This window comes from Perissodus microlepis, chromosome 17 (assembly GCF_051167445.1).
Source record: "Perissodus microlepis isolate ML-2025 ecotype Zambia chromosome 17, ASM5116744v1, whole genome shotgun sequence".
Lineage (NCBI taxonomy): Eukaryota > Metazoa > Chordata > Actinopteri > Cichliformes > Cichlidae > Perissodus > Perissodus microlepis.
In genome coordinates, this window is record NC_140477.1 from 36,509,307 (window position 1) to 36,530,410 (window position 21,104).

Sequence of the window (21,104 nt, forward strand, 5' to 3'; positions counted from 1 at the left end):
AACTAATCAGAGTGGACCCTGAGTGTATTACTGACATGACACTGCTCAAGTCCAAGTGGATTTTTTGCTTCATTTGCTTGGTTGAGATTTTACTGCTGAGCTTGTAATATCTTTTTTTGATTTCACAGAACTCAGACATATTTATCTCCCAAACTGGACAACTCACACCAAAACACTCTTTAAGGATAAATAGCACCACAGACCAGATAAAATATGGGAAAACTGTCCCTTTACAACTGAGACTTAACACAGTAGCTACTCTGCAGCCAGAAACTCCACTGTCAGCTACTTTTATGTAGACTAACTAATACAAACTCATCATCTTGCAGGACTTCAAGATTCAAGATTCAAGAACTTTATTGTCAACACAACAATATACACAGCATACAGTGTACCGAAGGGGGTGAAACGGTGCATTCATAAGAATATGAAAGATATATCTCCAAGAGATATAAAACTAGGAATTACAGATAAATAATAACTTGCTAAAACTTATTCTGAATGTTTCTATTTCACTCTTTTAATTTTAGATAGGTGTACCTAATAAAATGAGAAGGTCTAAATAATCCAGGAAAGCTGATTCGGTTCATCTGAAAGGTTAGAGGTTCGATCCCTGCCTGCTCTCCGACTGACTGCCAAATATCCTTGGGCAAGGCTCTAACCCCAAGTTCTCCGATGGATCCACTGAAGTATGAATGTGTGTGAATGTTTAACAGAATGCACTCGGTTAGAGAACATAAGTGTTTATGGAAAGCAACCAACAGAAGAATCAAGATATTCCCGTTTGTTCCTTGGACACCGTCACACCCAATTTGGGATGAATCAGACATTCCATTATGACCTGAGTTCAGGTGTAGCATCTCTCATTTTGCAGTATTTTAATTTTTGGCATAGATCGAAATATCTGTCAGCTGAATCACTTTTTGCTGTAAAATATTCTCCTCTGAGAATCCATCGCATACAGAGACCTGAGACAGCATGAAAAACATCGCTGTGCTTTCTTCTGCCTGCAGTAGGTGCGTCTCACACTTTCGGGGACTTTCCTCTGCACTATGAAAGCTTAGTGTGGAGCAGGTAATGTTAATGAGCACTATAACCTACTTTAATGCACAGATACATACAAAAGAAGACCAAGGTGGAATCACAAAAAACAATTCAAGATTATTTTTTCTAAAAATTCAAAGTAGTGAGCCAAAGGCCTTCTGGAAGGACGTCTGCTGGAATCGAGCTTGGTTTGAACTTCGTGTAACCACACAATATAATTATTTTATGGTTTTAAGTAAACAAGCTTGTAATTTCAAGATCACGAAACATTTGCTTTTTGATCTCGATGACACACAAAGTCTTATTTATGCATTTCTCTAATCCATTTCTCTACGGCCTTCTGTACTATAGCTCCTCTTTCATGCACACAGTTTATCTTCTCCGAGAGCAAAACAGAGCACTCATCCCCTTTAAATCCCTTTGTCTCTCTCTTTTCACCGCCTTTCTTCAGCCTGTTTATATGCAGCCTGTAGAGATAGGCAGAGACAAAAAAGAGTAAAGCCTCCTCCTCTAAATCCCTTTGTCTTTAAACCCAGAGTGACTTATCCAGCTTCCTGCGCACACATCTTAGAACCCACACCCACAGCGTATGAATGTGCTCCGGTCTGATGGCTTTACAGCAGACGAACACTCAAGACAGCTGCTTTGGCTTTTTTGCTGTGGGTGAAAGGTGTGACGCTTCTTTCAAGTCTGTGCCAGTCTCAGCTGCTGTGTTCCTGCATAATCTGGCCCAGGGTGCCAATTCCAGGGAGTGCAGGGAGTGCACACACACACACACACGCACACACGCACACATGCACACACACACACACACACACACACACACAATTGCAATGAGTGGATTGCAGGGTTAGAGGCGTATCTGCAGCTGGTGAAACAGCCAGACAGGTATTAGTGGCACAGACACACAGAGACACTTTCCTCTTTTCACTGATTACATTTATTTATGAAGCAGTAAAACGACCTGTCTGCACAACATGATTAAAGTCTAATGATGTCTGGTCTGAAACATGCAACCCTACATGCAACCCTACATGCAACCCTACATGCAACCCTACATGATGTTCAATATGAACTAATGTGCAGTTTGGTCTACAACAGCCTTCTTTGCTTGTCAGAGGTGGACCCCGTTTATTGAATGTCCAGTTCGGCTGACACAACAAGTATCATTTATTGTGGGAGGCGGGCTTCTTGCGTTGAGCCTTGTTGATTGGTCAGTTGCTTTGATGTGATGAGTCTGAAAGATTTTCGAATTAGAGTCGCTCTTTTTCACCTTTCTGATGATGACCTCATTATTTTTGTCAAACCTGTCAAACGCCCATCTAAACTGTAACTTTGCTGAATGAGTAAAGCGGCTAGCTTACCAGTCAAATTATTAGTCAAGTGTACCATCCAGTCATTACCCTGGGATCTGACTATTTACTGAAAGAATGACATTTCACAGCCTGAAACTCGTTAATGTGATATTCCTCAGAAATGTGTGTGGACACAAAATGCAACTTGAGTGTGATTATCAGGAGGTCATAGAGTCAAGAAGCAGGTTTGAGATGCACATATATGGAACTGCTATTTTTTCACTTTCATGCAGCTTTTATACCTAAATTAAGTTTTTGGTTCACGAGTTTCTGTCGTTCAGAATCTTGATGTGGGTATTATAAATCCTCCTATTTCAAACTTTTACATTTAACAGATAACCCACTGACTTTAACCCCCTTTTAACTTTCAAATCAATTTATTTGTTCAGTCGTTCCAAATTACGTCAGTAACAGAAAGGAAACCGTTTCAAGTTACTACAAAAGGGCTGTTGTACCAGAATGCAGCACGTTACCTGATAAAGTTTGAACGGTAAGTGGCAAAAGTTTAGTCAGATTCAGGTTTTGTCATTGACCCATCTTTTAATGGGTCTCTCTGCTATGTCAGTATAAAGATGAAATGAAAGAGGATGAATGAACAGAGCTGTAAAAACACTCCTTTGTATCCTTGAGATACAGAATGGTATCTTTAGCAGGTATGGAGTTTAATTCCAGTTAAAATGTTCAGCCATTATGAAAACAAGATACCTGGAATAAAAGTCTCCCTACAAAACGCCTTGTTTTGTCACTCTGCAGTCATGTTGAAACACCTCTGAGCAGTTATTTTCTGGCATTATCTAAGTTAAACTCCACAGCTATAAACAGTACATGTTTAAACTGATAGTGAAACCTGATCAAATCTGCTGTTCGATGTTTTCTTGTGCTCTAACCGCTGTCTGTGCTGCTGTGGACCTCTCATGGGTTTCATCTCAGGCTTCTTTGCGCTGTACTCGACGTTCTCATAGAACTCCACAGAATCTGAGCCACAGAATTTAAGATGTTTTCTCAGGACATTTAAATTCTGCCGTCACTGCTAGCTGAGGAAATCTAGGAAAGAGCAAGAATTCATGGGTTTTTTGGTCCTCTTCTTTTAACACAGTGCTGCGCATAGTTCAATCCAACATATTCATCTCTTCAAATAAGTCATTCCATTCAAATAAAAAGGATTTCAATGCACCTATCAGCCAGCACTAACCAGTGAAGTGAGTGTAAACATGGATCCTGACATTCAAGTGGAAGCTACTCTGACATGTCAGCTCCACACCGAGCACAGGAAATGTGAGAAAAGAGTGAGACACCAACACTGAGATAACCAGCGTTTTTAAAAATATATAACCCCAAAATGTGATGCACACACACACTGAAGAATGGTTCAGGGGCAACCCAGGGGTCAGGGGTCAGGACTTGCCCAAGAATGCCTCACAATTCAAACTGGAGGATCTGGGGATTGAACCGCTGACCTTGTGGCCACCTTCATACTCAGTTTAAAAACTATTATTACAACCATGCATATCTGAACTGTCTGGCTTTCAACTCAACGTTGATGAGAAGAAGTCACCAACAAGCCAAGAAACCTGCATAACTCTGAACGATTGTATTTTTCTTATCAGAGTGTCCTGTTACTTTTGGACAAACCCATGCATGTTTTCTGGCAGCAGAAATGGCAGAAAGTTTGTAGCAACAACAAGAAAATAATTCTCTAACTTTTATTAAATGCACTTCAGAAGAAATCCTGGCATCTGGACTTTGGTGATGTCAGTGGTGGATATGGATGTGATGAGGAGACAACAGCAGTATGATTAAGGCAAACTATTGTTTTAAGCCCAAACAGATGGATCATCAAAACAACTTGAAACATCTGTGTATCCTTGGATCCCTCAGCACAAACACAATGAACACACATAGACGATGTTAGCCTACATTAGCTGAGTCATTCCTTTTACTATGGCACAGATCTGAGCATCAAGTCTGATTTCTGATTCAGCATTAATGAGTGAGCTGGGCTCTGGCTCTGTTATAACTGCCTCTGTGAGCCAGCCTGTCATTACTGGTTGGAGGATAAAAAGGAAGAAGGATCATTAGCAGGTTTCTTTACTGTATTTAGATGTAATCTGACCACATGTGGCCACATTAAATTACTTAATTACATTCAGCATCTGATTTAAATTGTGGTTAATAAAACTATCTCTGAGGATTCAGAGCTTAGCTTTAATATAATGTGTTCTAAAAACACACAGGTTCAAGTCACAAAGACGAGGGTGTCATTGGGCTTTTGGAAGTCTAAACGAGACCTTGTAGCTCCCGCCTTCTGCGCCTCCAGGGCTCAATAAGAGGGAAGTTAAGCCCTGAATTAAACACTTGACTTCAGATTTATTTAAAGTGAGCTTTTTTGTAAGAAAACCAGCGAGCATGTATTAGCTGAAAGCAAAAACATCCAAAAGAAAAGAAAGGCGAGGAGAGAGAGGGTGCAGATTATTACAGAGTAGCATATTAAAGGGCTGCGAGGAGCTGAGTGGGTAAATGAGAATACTGCAAGGGAAGCTTTCATTTACTTTTGTTTAATAAACTCTGGAGCTGTGTATTAAAAGTGACGCTGGGAAATTATAGATATGAATATGTGTAAATCTCTACATGCAAATAATAACAGTAAAGCTGCAGGCTTGTCAGCAGTGATGCTGGTGTGTGCAGGCTGTGTTTGCCAGTCACATATGAATCATACCTCAGACAGCACGGCCCTGCTAACAGAACAGTCTGAGGACATGGATCCTGTTACTGTATGCATGATTAATACCGTATATAGAGACATGATGTTGTTCACTAGCAAGGATGCCACCTATTTAAACTGGTTCCAATATTTTGAAGTTTCATTAGATTTTCTGCATTTCGTTTCTATCGTTTCTATCATGCAGCAGTTAAAAATAAAAACATGTGGATGGAAACACGCCTACAGTCTGTGTAAACCTGCTACTGTCACTGTGAATAACTGCATGAGGTCGATTACAGATGCACTAAAAGCACAAAGTGAGATTTTCATATTTATATGAGTCTTACATTTGTTATTTCTATTTATGATTCTGTTTTTCGCTCGACGCCCAAGACTCTCTTTCTCTCCCTCACACACACACACACACACACGCACACGCACACACACGCACACACACACACACACACACACACACACACACACACACACACACACACACACACACACACACACACACCTCTCTTTGACCACTGACCCCAAGCACCCTGCTAAAATTTACCCTAGCTGCACTACAAGCCTCCTCTACATAGAAATATATCAATGGTGCTTCACATGAGTGGGAAAAATCATCCAGGGAAAATCAACTAATGCCGGGCCCATGTGCACCTGGTCTAATCTTAGCTGTCCAGCAAACCGTTTAAATTCCTACGGTATGCTTTTAAAAGGTCCTGGGTGATAAATGGCCAACAGTGAAATGGAAACAGAGAGAGGGAGAGGATGAGGGACAGCCTGAGACAGCACGCAGCAGAACACAGTGAATAAAGGACAACAGGAAGCGTGAGGTAAGACACTGTCTGGGTTAGCGGCAGAAGAAAGAGGCATGCAGACAGGAAGTGATAGATGGTAGGACATTGATCAGAGAACAGAAGAGGAGCAGAAACTATCCAATCTATCACCATAACCTCCAGCAGTGTCCTCCTGTCATGCTCCTCTCCTCAGTGACTGCACTGCTGGCAGGTCGCGCTCAGCCACGAGAGCCACAGCTGCACAAAATGTGCATCTCCACAGTGCTCCAAAATATGCCTGATTTAGTTGATACTGCATACTGCAAAATGTGTACACTTCCCATCCTTTCCAACCATCTTTTGAACATTAAGTTGTTGAATTGATTTTCTACCTTCGAGGCACTCATTGGTTTCAGCTCACTTGCTTGAGATTGGTAATCCATCACAGTGAACATCGAGGCACAGTTTCATTATCACAGCAAGCAGGGTTTCTTTGAACGTTCCCCTCACTGATGCAGGCTGTTTGAAGTCAAGAAGACTCATACCTGTGCAGCCACACTCGCTGGTTCACCTACGGCCTGCTTTACTTGCTGTAGTTTCCAGTTTTCTCGTGGAAACTAAACATATTGATGATACACCGTCCAGATAAAAAGTTACATTTGGATTCCAAGAAGGTAAAATACTCGAATTCTAATTGGAGATAAAGTATCTGAATTTCAGGAGTGGGACCACGCCTCCAAACACGCGCCTGCGCCTCCCCACACAAGCTGTTCATCTTGTTCGGCCCTACACTATAGAGGCTCTGGTATTACACAAAGGGAACAATCAAAAGAGGGTCAGTTCCTCTCTTGCTGGCAGGACATGCAGGGTTCAGCTTTGAGGACAGTGTTACTGACAGAGTGTGACGTCCAGCACCAACCTGGCTGTACTCAGTTCTGTGTACATGCACGTCTGTGTAAGGATGTCTGCTGTACCAGAAACACTGCATAGACCAATCCTATAGTGGTACCTAATAATTTGGACCAACTGACGACTCGTCTCTCTGATATTTGATAGTAACCTTTTGACTGCAGCACGCTGTTATTTTAAACTAAGAGGTGACCACACCTTTCAGGTTGCAGTGCCTGAACTCTGCAGCAGCCCTCCTCAGCTCATCAGGTTGGCTGAATGAGTTTGTTTAAAATGAAACACATTGTTGTATGTTAGCATTTCCTTTCATCTTGCATCCATTATTTCGGTTATACTTTATCTGTATGCTGCATTCGCTTTAATGCATGTTTATCCAAACTGGAGCATTTTGTAACCGTGTGTTTGAAGCAGCACACAGACACAAGTGAAGATTCATCTGAGAGGGACAAACTGAACTAGACCGAGTGCTGAACTTTATTTATTTTTTCTACTTTATGGGAGAATTTTAGACTTTTCAGGTCAAAATAATAGCCATCACTGCCAAATCCTTCTCCTTCTGTGAGCATTAGCAGACTGTGCACAGATTGTTGCAGTTTTCACTAGACTCATTTTTCCATGAAATATAAAAATGTCACAAAAACCTATAAGAATATTCTATACATGGTATTAAAGTTAGCAATGACTTTGTTAGTGCCATCCTTTTAAAACATTTGCTTTTCTCTGGTCCCCCTTCAGCATAGCTTATGAACGCAGCACTGTTGGCAGCTACATTTAAAGTGCTGCCAAAGCTTCTTTTTACCCTTGAATTAAAAAGCTCTCTGGGTGATAGGAAATCATAGCAAACATAGCATATGCTCAGGAGTAATGTGCAAAACCACTGATATGGTTCGATTCATTTGATTTTATCCCAGCCTTCGCTCTTAAAGTCATTCATATGGTAGGTGTTCTCTATTTTATGTCCTTTGCTTCTTTAATTGTAAGCATAAACTGACGAGGCTGAGGCCTGTGTCTGCATCTCCTTCTGATTTTTCCGTGTCAGTCTCTTCACTGTAAACTGTCCAGTAAAACTCGAGCCATTAAAATGGCATCACATTATATGCTTTAATTTCACGCTGGCAATCACACTGTTATAGCAGCCAGCATGCGGTCAGATGGTCGTCATCCTGTAAAGCGTTTTAAATCGTGAAAAATGAGATGAAGCAAGGTTTCACTGGCTGGGACAGACATGACAGCACTGTAATAGTCTGGCTGTTTATGCGATATGAAAAAATGCTGCAGAAAAGAGCTTCTAGTAGGAGTTTGTCATTTCCTCACTGTCCTTGAAAAGCGTAAATTGTGAGACCTGAGAAAATCCTCTGTCCTTTCTTGTGATTTATTGTCTGCTCTCATTTATGATACAGTCGGGATGACTTTATCTCCTGAGGCCGGCAACATTTCCTGACCAAGAGATGGAGAATCAACGGTCATTATGCTGAGCTTTCACAAACAGTCAGCTGTTTCCTCAGGTACTGATGTAAAGACTGAGCATCAGTCCTGTGGGCACCAACAGTTAGAAAGGAAAAAATCTGCCTTCTAAACATGCAGGCAAAAACAAATATAGACCTTCTTCCACCGCCTTCTTCAGGCGAAAACCTGGAGTAAAATACAAATGTGAAAACAGATGCAGGTGGTGATAAGAAGATGACAAGGGCGCTTATGGAAGTGGGATAGTGTCCTACCTGTGTGGGGTTGTAGAGCTCCTGCAGGGCATTGCGGGATCCTTTCCTACAGCAGCCTTCCACCATGAAGGGGTTCCTCCGCATGACTGGAAAACAGATGATGCTCCAGTAAGAACGGAGGACATTCAGACTTACTGCAGCTGTTCTGACACAGCAATCATTTTGACAGCATGTTGTGCAGAACACGTCATCCTATATAAAAACATATCGTTTGGGTTGGATTATTTTTCATGCAGCTATCAGTGTGAGAACGCCAGCCACTGTTCGTGGAGGCGACACTTGAGGCTGGCTCCAAGCGTCCATCCATCCTTTCTATACAGTCTGTGATCTCACCTCATAGCTGCTCAGCAGCAGTGACTGTGGCCACATGTGGTAATTACACAATAGTAACACCTTTTATTCCTCACACTGAACACAAGTCTGTCTACATCCAAGGGGGCTGTTATCCTTTGACTGATGAAAGATTAAATTCCAGCTTCCCTTTATTTTTTACTCCCTTCCTTGAATATCCCACATTTGGAAGCATCACCTTGAACAACCAACTGCTGCAAGTGGCAAGCAGAAAGCTACAGGGATAAATAATGAGAGCAGTGACTATATGCCAAGGGCAAAGCCACAGTTCAGTGTTTATTTGGCTGGATCTCAGCTCTTTATACAACTCGATACAGAGCAGTAGCTGCTGGCACCGGCTCAGTGGGAGCAGCCAGCGCAACACTTTGCCTCGGCCAGCACACTCTCTCCAATTACTCTGGATGGAAAAGCGCACAAGAACGGCGCAGGATCAACAGGAAAGGAAACAAACCACTAACGAGAAAGCCGAGGGTTTAATAGCACTTTGTTCTGCACGTCATCTGCCTCGTGTTCGTGGATGAACGCGTGTTCTTGCCATCAGGAAAGCTGACGATGAGAATAACAAGAGATGTACATTCATTTCTATGGCGAGTTTCCATCTGTGAATCAGGTTTCACAGCATGTTTGCCAACCACAAAGCAACAAAGTAGGATTATACATGGACAACAGATTATGTTTACATTTAAAGCACATTGATACTGTTCACCTGAGGGGTTAAAATAATAGCCAGACCTGTTTCTAAACACCAAAGACTTCTTATGGGTTAAGAACTATTATAATCATATGAAAACAAAGCATCTGCAGTCAAACACACAGTTTTATATACACTGTATGTTTGAAATGGATGGACTACAGGCCTTCTGCACACAGGCCACAGGGCTCAGAGGCTGAGGAAGTCCCAGAAAGACAGAGGTGCTGCAATAAAGAGGAACAAAGGGATGAAAAAGACAAAATTACCAGAGAGACACAAAAGACATAAAATACTCCAAAAGAAAACTGAGAGACGCAATGTGATTACAGACAAAGTCACAAAAAACCACACAAAGAGAGACAAAGCAACGATGAAATGATGATGAAATAATGAACAAAACAGCAGAGATGCAAAGGAGCAGTGGAAGTAATATTAATGAATACAACCACAGACAAAGTTCTGCCACACAGAGATGCAAGAAAGAGACTAAATGGCTACAAAGTGCAGCAACTGGACCACAAAGAGATGCTATTTCGAACAGTTTTGTGATGCTGTCAGTTTTGCGCATGACATGGAGGGCGTGGCTTCTAATTAATCCGTTAATTAATGATCAGTTATTGGTTAATGATTCAGGATCAGAAGCCAGATAAACACCTTTGTCCTGTTAGACCTACACTTTATGAGGGTGTGTGTCTGTGTGCTAGTTGGACATGCTGCAAATTTGCAAATCTGCTGTGCAGAGCTGATAATGTCACAATGGATATTTGCTCATCTGCACAGCATCTAACAAATGTGTTGACCGCAAACATGTAGCCTGTGTACACAATATCTGGTGAAGCTGTCGTTGGCGAGTGTCATCATTATTATTATTATGAATATTATTTAGTGATTCGTTTTTCCTGTTGCGGAGAACTTTCCGTCAGGACTGATTGAGGGGCGTGTCCTCTCCTCTCTCGTCCTCCGCGTCAGAAGAGCATCAAAGCAAAAAACTGAAAAGGAGACTCTTGATTTTGTTTAAAAATTGAAGAATGGGGTGTGATGGGGCTGGAACTGAGCACAGCCTGGATCCCTGTAAGCGAGGTGTAATCCCTCTGTTCACATGAATCCTTTGACAGAGCCCTAGGGAGTGAGCTGGTGCTTGTTAGTGTAACGAGCCCCAGCAGACAGCAATGACCTTCAAACACCAAAGGGAATGCTAGACAGAAAGGAGGGATGCCTTTACACACGCTATGTGCAATTAACCATGCACAGACACACACGCGAGCGTGATTGATAATAGTTTTGTGAAAGCTGGTCTTTAATAATGCAGTTCAGCACTCCGTCCTGCTGTGGACGTTTTAAATAGGCAATTAATGCTGGCTTGGAGAACAAGAGCTCGCAGCACAATAACGCAGTTGCACAGTATTTGCCTTTTAGGTGCTTTCACAGGCCAGCTCAAACCCAGCACATACACACACGTCTCCAGCACCAGTAAGTCAGTACAAGCTGAATCGGCAGACGGTGGGCCACTGCTGATTGCTGTGGACACAGCCCTGAGGTGGGTCTCAAGGTAATAAGGATTTAGTGTCTGAGTGTGTGTGATTGCACTGTGTTCACTGACAGGTTGCACAGCTGGGGGGATTCTTATCCACTAGCACCAGTGGACCCAGTGCTAACTGCCATAATAAATCAGGCATCGGTAACAGTCACTACAATTGAAAAAGAGGCTTGCTTGAATAGACATAAATGAGCTAGTTGTATTGCGGGGACCTTTCACTTGTTACTCCACATAAGAGCACTGTTACACATGTAACAAATTTTATTTACTACCTCGGAGAAAATGATTATATATCTTAGCACATGCTCTTAGACAAATGGATGCAATAAAATAACAGAGGAGGCTGAAAGCAACACACAGAGCACAGAGGAACGCAACTGCAACGAAAAAACACGCAAGATGTATAAACCTGAGACAAACCACAGAATCAATGAAAGAAATGATTTTACTTTTTAACAACGTGGATATTAGTTAATATGTAGAAAGATATAACGTCATTATCATGTTATGTCAATAGATACAACGTGACCACAAAGAAGCTTCCCACAGGGATGATGAAAATATAATAGAGCAGTTAAATACATCCAGTAAAAGCCATTAAAGTGCATTAGTTATATGTATAACAGAGAAAGATAGAATCTGACCAACTGCCACCGTCAGTCTCATCTCTCCTGGCAGCTCTCTTTTTTCTCTTGGCAGTATATATATATATATATATGTATATATATATATACATATATATACACACACAGCACAGAGGCACTAATGATGGCAGCACAGGAACAAACTCTGAGCATAGAGGCTGGGGTCTATCACATCAGGCAAGACCCCAGGTGCAGGCTGTGTAAAGATGCCCTTGAGACAGTCCAGCACATAACAGCAGGGTGCAAGATGGTAGCAGGCAGGGCGTACATGGAACGCCATAACCAAGTGGCCGGCATAGTGTACAGAAACATCTGTGCTGAGTATGGCCTGGAAGTCCCGAGGTCAAAATGGGAGAACTAAGTTCCTGTGGGACTTCCAGATACAGACGGACATAGTGGTGGTAGACAAACAGAAGAAGATGGCCGTAGCGATAGACATGGAGATACCACATGACAGCAACATCAGGAAGAAGGAACATATATACAGAAGCTGCTTCCATCAGCTGGAGTCAACTGTTATAGTCAGCCTACGTGTTTCCATTTTTATGGTAAAACAAATTTCTCTGTAGGTTTGTGCAAATGAGACCACCCTGAAGAAAGAAGTGAGAGAAAAGCTCATCTTTCTAAATCCCTCACATGGTGCAGAACTTGCCCCGAGCACACATACAGACACACAAACCAAAATGTACAAGTTATATTAAATCTGTCCACACAGGCCTTATCTCTGCTCTGATGCCTCCAGGCATCATATACACAGCCACCACGCACAGATGTACTAATGAACTTTTTAATCTGCCAGTATTCCTGCGTGTGGTCTGTTACCTTGAAGTAATGGTTCAGCCACAGCGCATGAAGGCCTGGGACTGGTGCGACAAGGCTGAAAACCAGCTTCCAGAACTCTGCATGTAATCCAGTCAACAGGAACACAAGGTCACCTCTACCAGTACCTGGCTCCTTAATTAGTGGGAACTGGGCTGAACCTCCACCATCACCTGCACCAGCTGGCTGGATGCCTGAGCTCTGGAATCAGGTAAGGTCACGGGAAAGCAGAACCTTATTCATTTCCTCAGTGCTGACAGTATTGATTGTGCACCATCATAATACACACACACACACACACACGATGTGGATGCCAATAAGCTTTCAGACTCACAGATTCTCAGCGTACATGAACATGTACATTTCTAATGCCACATTTCGAATGCTACAGCTAGCAGAGCACGTTACAAATGCAGGACCTGCATGTGTTTGTCAGAGATACTTGAAATTTAACGGCAATGGTTTGTTTGTATACACAAACATGCATAAACTTTTCCAATAAGCAGATCTTCAGCTCTGCTTTTGACCCTTTATTTGTTAACATTTTTGAAACTTCAATATGCACAGTTTGCTTTTAACAGTTCTGTGTCATATTGTACAGTACGTGTGGATATTAGTGAATTACTAAGTAAAGTAAAGCTTTGGTTATTGATTAGCTGTATGGTGCATCAGCTGTCACATGTGTACTGGCACTCTGCATGTCACAGAGCTGCAAAGTTTTCTCTTTTCTCTTCAAGCTGTTGCAAAATCTTCTTCTTCTTCTTCAAAAAAGAGGGTTACCAGGGCTCACCATGCACCAGGCCTGGGGAGGGAGGGGGCCCACTGTTGCAAGCAATTCAGTGCATGTACCACTGCAGTGAGATCTCGGTCCAGAACAATAAAGGTACAGAAATAGTGTTGGTTTGTTTTTTCTATCTGACCAAAGCTGAAAATACTGCAGCCAGTTCCTGTCCATTAGTCTCTGGTAGATTAGCACAAGAGAACTGCAGCTACTGATGATTTTAGTAATTGAGTACTGTATTGATCTTTCCACTGATTAATTGAGTAACCAGTTAAAATACACTTTCAAAAATAGCCTTTACTCTGTCTTCTTGAATTAGTTCCAACAGTAGCCGTACCTCTGTGGGCTACACTGTGTGTGTGCAGACAGACTTCAGTTCCACATTAAACTACAACAACTGTGTGTAAAGCTCAGACTTAGGTAAAAGCACAAAAGAATGTTTGTGTGACTTTGAGTACTTTAGTGCTCCACTTGAGAGCATAAGGTCTAAACTACAAGTGGAATATAAGTTATATGGTTATAGTGTCTATGATATGGCATATAAGCAGCAGGCTACAGCTGTGAGATGGTCCGTTCTTCTGCTGTAGCTTGAGGACATTGCCTCATTTGGCCTCTGCTCTCAGGGGATCTGGGTAGAACATGCTGAGCCATTAAGATGCTATTTCACTTTCATTTTCCTTGAGATGCAGTTCTTCTAAGTTTGCTGTCTCATCAAGCATGAGTCAGCGAACTTAACACTGTTTTGGGTTAAAATGTGCTTTTAAATCAAACCCCAGCTAAGGTCTGATAGCCCCTGGAACTTCGAACTGGTTTGTTTTACTTAGTCAACCCTGCCACACCGTTATTTAAATGTATACTTTTCTGCTATAGCTCCTGATTTGATCTTTTTCTTGGAGATATTAGACAATAAACTACTGCTAGATTTTTAAAGTTGGTGGTTGCCATATTTTGGTATTGCTGGTCACAACGATCCCTTCTCCAGTGCCTCCTGTTAGTAGATTTTAGATCATCCACTCTGTGTTATTCTCAAACTAGCATTGCTGGCTGAGAACTGGTGTGTGATAAGGCACCAGCTCCAAACTGGCACTTTAATTACATGACGTGTTTTTTAGAGCCAGGATTGAGTGTACAGGAGACGCCAACACGCATGAATGAAAACTTAGAAGCAGCTGAAACCCATCAGAGGTGCTGAGGCAGACTGAGACATAGCTCTGCCTCCACCACTGACATGGTTCCTGCCTCCTCCTCATTCAGTAACACTCACTCCCCTGCCAGCCCAAATGGCAGCAGCCCACGCAGTCTCCAGCGTTACCTCGAAACTAAGAGACGCTCTGCGCACTGAACAAACATCCATACGCACCACAGATAAAGAGTGCACACAGCATTCAGCATTCTGTCACTGTGACATGCCGCCTCCTCTCCTCCTCTTTGCTGTCACCATCATCCCACTGGTGAAAATGCTCCAAAAATGTTCTGATTTCAAGTGTGCGCTCTTGTAAAAGCAAGTGGAGAAAAAGCCAAATCACTGAAAGTATTCTCCAGTAAAAATGTTTCCATGCTGCTTCCTGAGGAACAGCTTTTTAAAATAAGCAACAAAAAACAAACTCATTTCACAATTTACTGAAAAGACAGAACAAAAGACTTGCTAGTAAAAGATGTTTTTGTACCATGGAGCGATTTCTCAGCCAGGTGACAGGATTTAATAGGCTGTCAGCAGAGACAAGCAGAGTGCTCAGAATGGTGTGTGCTACTGTACACCAGTACAAAATGTGCCGTTTGAAAATCAGAACTATTCATGTATATATACTTTATTTGAAATGGGCTTTCATAAGCCTGTCTGTTCAAACTGAAACTGGATTCATCTCTGAAAGGCAAAGATTAAGAGTGAAAAGGGAGATGAGGTTGAAATTAATTTTTAAATTATATTTGCAGCTTAGTTTTTCTACATTTGGAAACTTTCACTTTACATATAGTAATGTTTTGGTTTTATAATGTGCTGAAAAATCAAATTAAAGCACCTTATGTGTACTCGCATTGTTAGCATTGTAATTTAAGTCCTGTTGCTTTTTTAAAGTTTACAGCCCAAAACTATCCAGTCTAAGTCTTCAGGTCCCAAAGTCAAACGAACACTGCAGCATCACTGAGAGTTAAAAACTGTCTAAATTCTTTCATCTGTAATAAAATGATCAGTGTTGCTGTTTTACCAGGTGTAACAATTAAGTTTAACATCCAGGCATCCATGAAAACAGAATATATTACATCTAACAGAGTTAGAAGTTAGCAGGAAGTTAGCTCGCTAGCTTTCACCTAAACATGATATAGCATGTTGACTGAGAGATTTCTGACAAATTCAAACGTACAGCTCTGCTGTCACTTCCATCATAAATGAAGACAGGAAACTAAACAGCGGTGATGTTTGTAGAGTTACTAAAGTTGGACTAGCTGGTATAATGATGTGCTCTCAGGCCTCCCAACATGTAACATACGGACGATTTGTCACAGTCGTGGGTGTGTTAGACGTTGGGATGAGAACATGTTGTAACTATGCTGCTGCATGGGCTGGGCTGTAGTTACATCGTAAGGTTTAAACTGAGCTTTAAAATGAACAGTGGTAATAAAATCCCAGAGAGGCCGACGGCAATCACGGCCTTTTTTAGGGGCTTGTTCAGATGAACTAGAACAAGAGGGAAACCATTCAAACAAGTTAAAAACACACCAGCCTTAATCTCCAAAGGCTGATTCTGTTCATCTGGACGTTTTCAGTGGGAGAATCGCTTCACTCATCCAAGTGACTTCTTCAGTCTGCAGGTTTCTCCAATCTTATAAACAGGACATTTGCACAATGACTGAAACCAGCCCACTGATGGAACAATGGGCTGAATCATCAGAATCAACTTTTGGAGATTTACTTACCTGGATGATTGAGAATGCATCAAGACACGAGCCTTAATAAACACAGCAGTTTGGGTCCAGAAGCAGGGTTCATACGTCATCACAGGACAGGACCAGAAGTCTATCGGTAAACCCGTAAAAATAATGCTAAAGAAAACAAGCTTACCTTTTTTCAGTTTAGGTCAAACATTATCATGTGCACTATGCACACACATCAGCACGTGAAACATCTGTATCCTTCTGCAGGTTCTGAGAGTTAGATCTGGTTAAGATTTATTTACTTTTCTTTGAAAGTTAATCTGATATGGTTCAAAAATAAAAGCACAGTGTAGAAAATTACGTCTTTTTAAAAATCAGGCTGCAGTTTAATGCACAGTCTCAGCGGACAAGCTTTAAAGTGGCCTAATGCAAAACAAGCCCTGCAGCTAGAAAGTATTACACTGCATTCAGTTTTCTCACCATCTGATTATGAATGAGTCACCTTATAAACAGCAGGGATGCTTCTGCACATGCTCGGTACGGGCCTGCAATCGAGCAAAACATCTGCCATCATCTATCAGCAGAGGATTATGGTCCACTGGAGGATTAACTTGTCACTAATCTTACCTTCACAGTAGGAAAGGAAGGAGAGACAATTCACACTGGGCCGCCCGCACATAATAATCAGCCAACACACACACACACACACACACACATATGAATCTATGTGTGTGTGTGTGTGTGTGTGTGTGTGTGTGTTACCGTCCTACACAAAGTGAAGTGCCACAGTGTAATTGGGATTTAAATGAACAATGCAACTGAAGCAGAGAAGTAGAGATACAGGTGATTAGCAATGTTGGCACAACTTCATTAAACAAAGCTCAATAAGAAGTTGGGGAAGTGATTTTCTCAGCGTGAGTGGGTAGGCTATAAAACCAATCAAGTCTCCAGTGATGATTGACTGCATGTGTCTTTTCCTGGTTGGAGCGCTCAGTCTAATCCCCTTAATGATGATTACTAACACGACGATAATACACAAGCAATTATGTCTGTGACAGTCCTCACCTGAGGCTTACAGGCAGAGTCAGGAGGAAAAAAAAGATCTAATATTTCTCCAAACTCCATGTCTGCTCAGTCTTATTATCAGTATGCATCATAATAAGCTTTGACTGATCGTGAGAACAGCAGGAGGCAAGAAATGCCAATCACCACGTTTGAAGATATAATCAAGTTATCACTGAGACACATTCAGAGTTTCTCTCATTATAAAGAAAATATGAATCCAGTTAGTTTAATTCTCCTTTTCTTTTTCAAACTAAACAGAACAGCTGACTGGATAAGGTTGTGGAGCGAGAACCCTGAGCCTTCTATGAAATGTCTTCACATCTTAACACTAGTAAGAATTGTAAACAAAGTTGGATTCATCACTCCATAAGACCGGCTGCCACAGGTTTTTTAGTCCTGTTCTTTTATAATTTGGCATCCTCAGCCTTGTTTCTATCCTTAAGTGCAGCTTCCTGACAGCCGCCCTGCCACTGAGCCCATTTCTGATCAGGCTTTGATTAGATGGATCAGCTGAAGGTCCAGACGCATCTGTCAGATCACGTGTTAGGTTTCTGGCACAGCACTGGTTCGTTCTTTAAGTTCGGTGCCACTTTATGCTTACATGATCCGCAGGTCAGTGTCATCAAGAGGCTTAAGAAACAAACAATATGAAAGTCTTCTGTAGAGACCGGACTGAAAATGAGTGGAAGAGCAGCCATGTCCAGACTTTCAGAAAGCCAAAGTTAAAAATGACTCCACTCACATTTATTCAAGAGTTCAAATTACTTTTAACCATCATTTATGCCTGCTCTGTTCTATGGACAGCCACAAAGGAGGGTATCACAAGAACCATCTCATGGGGTCTCTGCAGAATGTCCAAAAATCAAGAACACTTCTAATAAAGTCACATTAAAAATCCAAAACAAATCTAGCTTGACAATTATCATATTACGTAAGAAAAAAAGCATTTGACTTGATCATTTTTGGAGAGCTGCCCTCAGTACGATCGTTGTTCTGCCTACTCTGCTGTACCAAGTAGTCTTCTGCATCACTTCCAGCCCAGATGTCCCTGAGACAAACTGAGGAAAACTGTGGACTGAATCCACAAAGACAACGAGAGCACCTGACAGCTTCTAAACACATCTACATTGCACTACATGAACAGTGGACCGGACTTTTCAGGCCTCCTTTAACACAACAGAGCATGAAACACAAAGAAGTGGCAGCAGGTCAGGAGGTGAAAGAGCACCACAGCGCAGCACGCAGATAACCTCGGCATCATCCTACCGTCAGTGTTTTGTCATTCAACATGAGGAATCCCATTCCTGATGCATTACTCCAGGAACATGAGCTGCACTGCTGCAGTACGCACACGTAGATGATGCACATGGAACCAGAATCAAATCCTGATGTGTTGTTTCTACATCCAGTACTGATGTTGATCGCTGTCATTTCTGCACTGACTCGCACCTCAATGCACCAAAAAGGAAAGCATCTACCAGAGGAATTGATCCTGAACTACAGGATTAATAAATAAAGTCATTATGTTAGAAGCTTTCAGATGAGAAATAATAAATATTACATTTATAGCTTCAAGGCCAGTTTTATTCATTAGCTGAATAATTAAAAATCGATGGGGGAATTAATACAATATTAATAATTTGCACTAAACGACTATAGATTCATATTTTGGTAATGCTGACATCTCTAAGGTGGCAGTGAGTGGAAAAAGTGAACAACATGTAACACTTTTGTTTTTTATTGCCTTTTATCCATCTTATGCAGTGACACGGACAAGTTCATTCATATACAAGGCACCATTTCACACAAGGAATTTTAACAGCCCCACCCTGCAATCGGACGTATCCGTGAGAACTTTATCCATATATTATCCCAGTTTTGAAAGAAAAACACCCCCAATCAGTACAGTTGGCTGATATCCCCAAGGTGTCCAGGCAGGAAGCACACAAACACAATCGGAGTCAGTCAGTTTATTCCAGATGAATGAGCCCAGAACAGGAGTCACATAGGCACCCTAAACCAGCGGTCTCCAACCTTTTTTGCGCCACGGACCGGTTTATGCCCGACAATATTTTCACGGACCGGCCTTTAAGGTGTCGCGGATAAATACAACAAAATAAAACTAGTACCTGTACCGAAAAAAGGAGATTTATTCATAACACACGTGAAAAGACCCAGGAAAACCGAGTTAACGATAAAAACGATAACAAAATAACGCTGAAAACCGATAAAAACCATAAATTTCATACCTGAGCCTCAACTCTCGCGGCCCGGTACCAAACGACTCACGGACCGGTACCGGTCCGAGGCCCGGGGGTTGGGGACCGCTGCCCTAAACCATCTCCACTGTCCTAACCTGTGACCTTCTGACTCTGTGGAGTCATTTTACTCACCTGCACCTGCAACGTGAGGTCATGACCACATGCTGGGATGTAAACATAAAGGCTCAGCTCCACCACTTCATTGCCAGAGCCTGCAGGTGCATGTTTCAGTGCCAGTATTCCTCACTTCACTGCTGTTAGTCACCCACACCTTCTTCAGTCAGTGGAGCTTTCTCGCGTGTTTCCACGTGTTGAAGTGGCTCTAGGGTTTAAGCTTTCAGCTGACATGTCAATAAAGACATTTGATAAGAAAAGCAGCACGGTGTGCATATTTAGTGCGTGTGACGGTCGTGTGTGTTATCAATGCAAATTTAAAAGCTCCATTCAACCAAAAATATGTTACAAATATTCCTCATTGTTTTTTAACTTTCACGTGCCTCTGGTGAGATTTTTTGTTATCATATGAATCCGACGGTTATGAAACTTTCACACGTCAGTATTAAAAGTCCAGCCCACGTGCAGCTGCAGACTACTGTCCATGATGCCACCATGCTGCTTACACATTTGCTCCAGAAGCCCTGAGTCACAGCTCGCTGCATGACTCAACATTCCCTCGACAAAAAAGGGAAGGAATTCGTACTCAGTGGCCTTCAGATGGGAACGAAGACCTCAAACGTCCACTTAAGTCTTTGCCTGGCAACCGACCACATGTGTTTTGCTGGTATCATAGTCGAGCAATGTATGTGTTGAGGAAGTGTCAGCATGGAAACTGAGCATAAGTCAGTGAGACAGAGGAAACTTGATGGTTTGCATGCCAGACTTTTAGAGGCTCCAGACTTTAATTATTTACAAAGGAAAGATTTGGAACCTGAATTTAGACCAGTGCATGATGGGAAATCTCCCACAAATGAAATCATATCCTTTTTTTCAAAATGATTATTGAATAAACAAGTTAGCAAATAAATATGCAAATAACAGAAAGTTTATGAGAGTATTCCATCATATCACTTTACAATGTAATAACGATTTCAGTAGGTGGAGGGAGATGGAGATTCATGTAGCTCAAGGATTTGATGAATGGCAGGAAGTGATGACTGTTTATACTCCACCTCTCCCTCGAGACACACACACACACACACACACACACACACACACACACACACACACACACACACACACACACACACACACACAGCGTAATTTGGTTGAAAGGCGGCCAAGTGTGCAGACAGACCCAGTCACATGAGGGCCAACCAGGGGCCTCGGAGCTCGCCGGGCTCAGACATGCAGGTCAGAGTCATGAGGAGACAAAGACAGAGAGAGACAGTGAGTCAGACAGTGGAGGAGACACTTCTGCCTGGATACAGGCTGGAAAGCTCAAATTGAACTCACTGAACCTCTTCACACATGCCCTGTGGGAGTCACACATCCACACATTTCACGACTTTCACCCTCCACCTCCCCACACTCCACCCTTCAATAAAAAAGCATGTATGTAAGCAAACGTCAACT

At 42.0% G+C, this 21,104-nt stretch overlaps 1 protein-coding gene across 2 annotated transcripts in view; it reads right to left on the bottom strand.

The window, feature by feature from the left end:
* The window catches only part of chst11 (carbohydrate (chondroitin 4) sulfotransferase 11), a 106,655-nt gene that overhangs the window by 23,020 nt on the left and 62,531 nt on the right, over window positions 1–21,104 (bottom strand). For both annotated transcript variants that reach the window (XM_084910997.1, XM_084910996.1), the window contains exon 2: window positions 8,513–8,598. In XM_084910997.1, the coding sequence (XP_084767123.1) occupies window positions 8,513–8,598 (86 nt within the window). The remainder of the gene's footprint in view (window positions 1–8,512; window positions 8,599–21,104) is intronic.